The sequence below is a fragment of the Mchenga conophoros genome, linkage group LG15 (genome assembly GCF_057382185.1).
Source record: "Mchenga conophoros isolate Kocher_MC1m ecotype Shallow Benthic linkage group LG15, M_conophoros_male_GT1.1, whole genome shotgun sequence".
Taxonomy (NCBI): Eukaryota; Metazoa; Chordata; class Actinopteri; order Cichliformes; family Cichlidae; genus Mchenga; species Mchenga conophoros.
The window spans coordinates 37,412,687-37,418,278 of NC_140540.1; the positions used below are offsets into that span (position 1 = coordinate 37,412,687).

The 5,592-nt window shown below is 38.2% G+C and overlaps 1 protein-coding gene across 1 annotated transcript; it reads left to right on the forward strand.

Annotated features, from left to right (window-relative positions):
* The first annotated feature begins 1,456 nt into the window (after window positions 1-1,456).
* nppc (natriuretic peptide C) lies at window positions 1,457-4,964 on the forward strand. Its single transcript, XM_085246893.1, has 3 exons — window positions 1,457-1,752; window positions 2,830-3,127; window positions 4,382-4,964. Exons 1-2 carry the CDS (start codon window positions 1,660-1,662, stop codon window positions 3,100-3,102), a joined length of 366 nt encoding a protein of 121 aa, XP_085103019.1. The 5' UTR covers window positions 1,457-1,659; the 3' UTR covers window positions 3,103-3,127; window positions 4,382-4,964.
* The last annotated feature ends 628 nt before the right edge of the window (window positions 4,965-5,592 follow it).

The following is a 5,592-nucleotide window of genomic DNA, read 5'->3' on the forward strand; positions in this document are numbered from 1 at the left end:
TATAGAAGTATATAGCTTGAGAGTGCTCTTTGTTGATTGGCATTCTCTAAACCAGTAAGAGGGGTTGAAAGGCTGTGAGCCATAAAGGCTTTTTCTTACACTAGATTTTATACCGACACCCATTCAACTGTTCTTCTCTGGACTTGTGGTAAAGTAACATAGTCTGTATGAAAACCCATCGTCACTCATTGGTTGGAGTCAGCAGCTAATGCCAATTTTTAAGCCTAAAGTAAGTATAAACATATTGACTTCTGTATAGTTTCACTCATTTGTGCAGAGTCACCCTCCTCCTGGTTTATAGAAGTATCGCTGGTTAAATATCCTGCATATTGACGGCACTCTGCAGACTCACAGGCTAAAATTTAAGAAAGCAGCAGCTTTTCTTAGTGACATACCAACTTTGATTCAAGAATAACAGTATAAATTATTTCTGGACACTGGTGTGGTAATCATTGCTTAGGGTTCATGTCTGTGCCTCCTTTCTGAGTTGGGGGTGACTGTCTGAACAGTCCCACACATCCAGTGTGTGTTGGAGTAGCCACAGTAGTTCTGAGATTCTTCTCTGTAAGTGGACTACCTGATCTAAAGACAGAAAACAAACTGTAAGATACCGCCATGAAACACAAAACCATCTAATTAAAAGGTTTATGGGGAATTGCCATTTACATCCAGACACATGACATGACTTATAATGAGTGTCTCTGTTTTTTTATGAATCAGCATGAACCGTCTGAGGTTTTTTCGGTGTGAATCCCCCTTAGCTGATGTCATGCTCTGATGTAAATAACGTCGAGCAAATGACTTAATGGGGTTGTTTAATAATTCCATCTCTGTATGTTTGCATTCCTCTGTATAATAATAATAATAATAATAATAATAATAATAATAATAATAATAATAATAATAATAATAATAATAATAAGTTTTACCCTTTAAAAAAATAAATGAAAAACACGGGGCTTGAGTGGCGCAGTAACACATCAAATTATTTCTGGTAAAATTCCGCTTTGTGCCTTCCAAAAAAGTGATTAGATGAAGAAAATCACATTTGAATTTCTGGAAGGTATCTAAAAAATGACCTAATTCCTTTAATTCCAGCAGCAGACTCTGAATTTTCGCTTAAAGAAAACAGGATATGTCATCCACGCGCAGCATATTGTATGTCTTTTTAAGATGTTCCGCAGCACAGACGGTTGGCATCCTAGAATTCATTTCACTGCCAAAGTCGCTCTTCAGCTCTTGACGCGCAGCCTTTGAAACCACCTTTGGTTTCAGCTGTTGCATCTCAGCCAGAGGTCTAAAAGCTTAAAGTCTGTGCCTTTTGATAGCTTATAGCCTATATCATTTTCTCTAACACAGCGATGACCGGAGCTTGTGTCATTTGCATTTAATTAATCCCTGGCATGACGTGCTTAGAGGCAGGTACAAAAAACAGTGAATAGGCGAGGAAGGAGAACCATTACGCAGGTTTTCATGACATCACCATGGGCTGGCTATAAAGCGGCGAGGATTAATACACAGAGTTAGAGAAGCACTTGAGGAGCTTTGGAGTAAAAAACGGACTCTCCTTGTGTTTAGAAGCTGATTGGCTGAAGCTAACGTCCTTCGATCTGAACTGCAGCGCAGAGGAATCCCCGAACAACTGCTAGACTTGTCAAAATGAACTTGTCATACTTTGTAGCGTGTGGACTTATGGTCACCTTACTTTCAGTGAGGATGGGGGCAAAACCTTTAACTCAAGCGCAGCAGAAGGTAAGAAAAAGTCACTTGTATTGTTATTACTGACCAGGAGAACCTTTTGATTGGTTTGGACTGAAGCTGCTGGAAGCTGAATACTGAAGAAGCAGCAGCAGCTGTTCTGTGGCACAGGTCCTCCAGGACAGTAGCTTTGCGCATCATATTTCACAATTTGGTTCTTGTTAAGCTGTTGGGGAAAATCTCTCTTTTTCCACACTCAGAGTGTAACACCCCTGTCCACTTGCACTTTATTTACAAACAGACGGCATGTTCAGTGACATGCAACCAAAACAGCCGGTGAAAGTTTGTTTCCGAGCATCCCTGTGATATTTTTAGACTTTAAATCGCCCATATGCGATTTTTTTAAATGAAACCACATATGGGGAAAACATTAAAATTCTTAGTTTACAATAACTCTGAAAAGCTATTATACTGACTATCAACATCATTTTTGGAATTTTATGTATTTATTACTTGTACTCAAAATAAGATTTACCAAACCAAAACAAAATTGTGCGTAAAATCGCAATTACGCATAGAATTGAATAAAGCTGACCCTTTAAAACAATACTCGTTTGAAATAATGTTGTAATTATTTTCTAAGCTCAGTAAAATTTGGAGTGTTGGAGGTCTTCGTTACAGTCTACTTTACGAACAGATAAGTAAGCTACAGGCACCTGTTTTAAGTTTGTTTATTTTTTGTCTTCACTTTGAGAGCGAGGTGTCAGAGTCGGTAACTTAATAAAACAGAAGTACTGCACTCTTCTTCAGGGGTTTCCTTCGAGGTTTGAACCTCATGACTGGAGCCTCTCGTGGATCTTTTCCAAAGTTGTTTTTGGTTAGATGATACAAGTTAATGGATTCTTGAGTGCCGTGCTGTGAGAAAAATGCCAACGCGTCCCCCCGGCCATTACGTTTGTGAAAGCGTTAGAATATATGCCAAGCTGAGGTTTACCTCAAACATTTAGCATATAATGACTACTCTGTTGAAACGGGCACAAACCATAGATTTCACTTTCATCAAAAGCATTTGTCTTTGCACAATTTATTTGCCTGAGGGAGAGATTGTTTATTTATTTTCTTATCTTTCAGTCTCTTAGAAGTTTGCTGGGCGAGGAGCTGACGGAGTTTCTGGAGTCGGAGGAGAGAGAGAGACGGCTCGACGCTGTGCGCACTCGGATACGGTTACTGCGCGATTTACGGGTGGACACCCGGGCCAGAGGCATGTGGGCTCGTCTCCTCAACGATCAACCCCAAAACAGGAAACACAAATCGGGAAGCAAGAAGGCTGGCTCCTCGTCACGGAGTGGCTGCTTCGGACACAAGATGGACAGGATAGGCACCATCAGCGGCATGGGATGCTAGGGTTGGAGCAGCGCTGCAATGAATGGTGAGTGGTCGCTCATATCAGTCCCACTTTAACATTATGCAACATTAACTGTAGCAGCAAACAGTGACATGTAAACAGAGCCCAAAAGCAACAGGGTGAAATGAAATGAAAGAATGAATGCTGAAAGATAAAAGGGAGACAAATTACAATCAGGGATTTTAAAAAAGAATGGCCTAGTTAATTAAATGGACATAATAATCAATTTTTTAATATTGTATTTATTATAATTTCCTGTTGGTATTCCTCGCAGTTAAATGATGATTTTACAGGATTATCTGTCATATACATAAGACACATGTATTTATGCAGCATTGCATGGTTCAGCTATGGAAAATATTGTGGTTCACTACTGCCTTTGACTTAGAAATATTCAATCTAGGGAAATAATCAAGCCTAAACCTTCTAGCATTAGAATCAGAATCAGAATCAGAAAGGGTTTTATTGCCAAATGTTGAGCGGGTTTACAACATTAGGAAATTGCTGCGGTGCTTCAGTGCAAACATACTGTTATAAATACTGTTATAAATTAAGCTTAAATAGACATGAAAATAAAAATGAGAATAAGAATTAAAAGTGCTAAGTAGATAGATATTACCTCCTAGAACAGGATAGTCTTAGTCATCAGTTTAAGTGGATAGCCCGCTTAAGCTGATGTATGGGAAAGAAACCAGTGAGCATTTAGGAAGTCCACTCTTGTATCTGTGCACATCATTATGAATGATCCCATCTGCTTCTATAACACAAGAACAATATATCACATTTAAGAAAAAGGGCAGGGAGATATCGAGGACGGAAGTGGGGTTGCAGAGACACATTCACACACATATTTGGTTGTCAAGATGTTTCTTGGAAACACATTTGTTTCACTAAGTGTTTTTAACATAAACTGAAAAGGGGGCTGTGTGGGTTAATTAAGTACTGGGGAATCTAAGTGACACACGATTAGTCCTGAAGCTTCACACCTTTTTTCGATTTTATGGTAAACTCTGACATCCCTATGGGGGAGTGTTAGTGACTAACAATGGGTGAGTGTGTTTTTCATTGGTTAACACCATACGGGTGAGTTAATCTAAAGTAAAGTGGTTAGATGAGAAGTGAGTTAATGAGTAAAGAACCAACAAGTAAATTTGGAGATTCCCTGACTGATACATGTATTACGTTAACAAAAGATCGAATAAATGAACATGTGTTTATGAGGCTGACCTTGAAAGACTCTGTCTAACCTTTTGCTTTTGTTTTCCTCTCTTTTTCTAGATCTCTGGACGACGTGTTTGTTTGGATGACAAAAGTTGAGTTTGTTCTTACCAGAAGGGGAAAATAAAGAAAAACTCATCATGATTGTTCTATGGTACGAAAGTCACCATGACCAGCATAAACAAAGACTTGGATGACAATACTACAAAATCCTAATATAGACATATATATACAATAAATATGCAGGTATATATACATATATACAGTACATATATGTATAACATACAACATGGTCAACAGATACAAACACAGATGGGTAGTACAACATGGCGGACAATGGTGTAAAAAAAACTACATACCGCAAAGCTGTATATTGTTGCTGCTGCTGCTGTACATTCATGTACTTCATCGTTCCCTGCATAAATGTATTTATGTTTAAAATCTATTTATATGTTTATAAAAAAAAGAGATATTTATAAATATGGATTTTTATTTATGTAACATTTTGGAAATGGATGCAAACTGTAGGTCAGTTCTGTTTGTTGCCTTTTTTCCCCATTTGTCTCAAATAGTTGTAAATGTTTTCGAAAACGATAAAACAGACATTCCATGTGCACTTACATCTTTGATCTGTGCGTCTTTGTGTGTTCCGTGAAACTAGTCAATTCTAGTTTGTGAGCATTTTCTGCCTGGCTTCTGGAGGTTTTGTCAGAAGAGAAACAAAGACTGCCCTGCTGTTAGATGGAGCGCCATTCATTTTTATTCAGTTCAATTCAGTTTCATTTCTATGGCACCAATTCACATAAAACAGTGACCTCGAAGCGGTTTATGTTGTAAAGACCCTACAATATTAGAAAGAAAAGAAAAACCAAGCAATCATTTGACCCCCTTTGAGCAAGCTCTTGTTGATGGTGGGAAGAAAAAACTCCCTTTTAATAGGAAGAAACCTTCACAACCAGTCTCATGAGGGGCAGCCATCTGCTGTAGCCGGTTGGGTTGGTGTTACAAAAGGCACACTTTGGTACAGAGAGCCAAAGTTTAACATTTACTAAAGATTTTATCCTGCTTGGATATTGAAAAAATGTTTCAAACATTAGCAAATATCTGAAACTCTGTGTTATCAGATAACATATTTATATGAAACAATAAAGATTTGTTGGGTGCTGCATCTATACTCCTGCATTCAACCTGGCATGATTGTACCCACACCGTCGAAAGCTCTTGCACAAATTTGCTGCACAAATAGAAGAAAACACTGAAAACTTAAATTT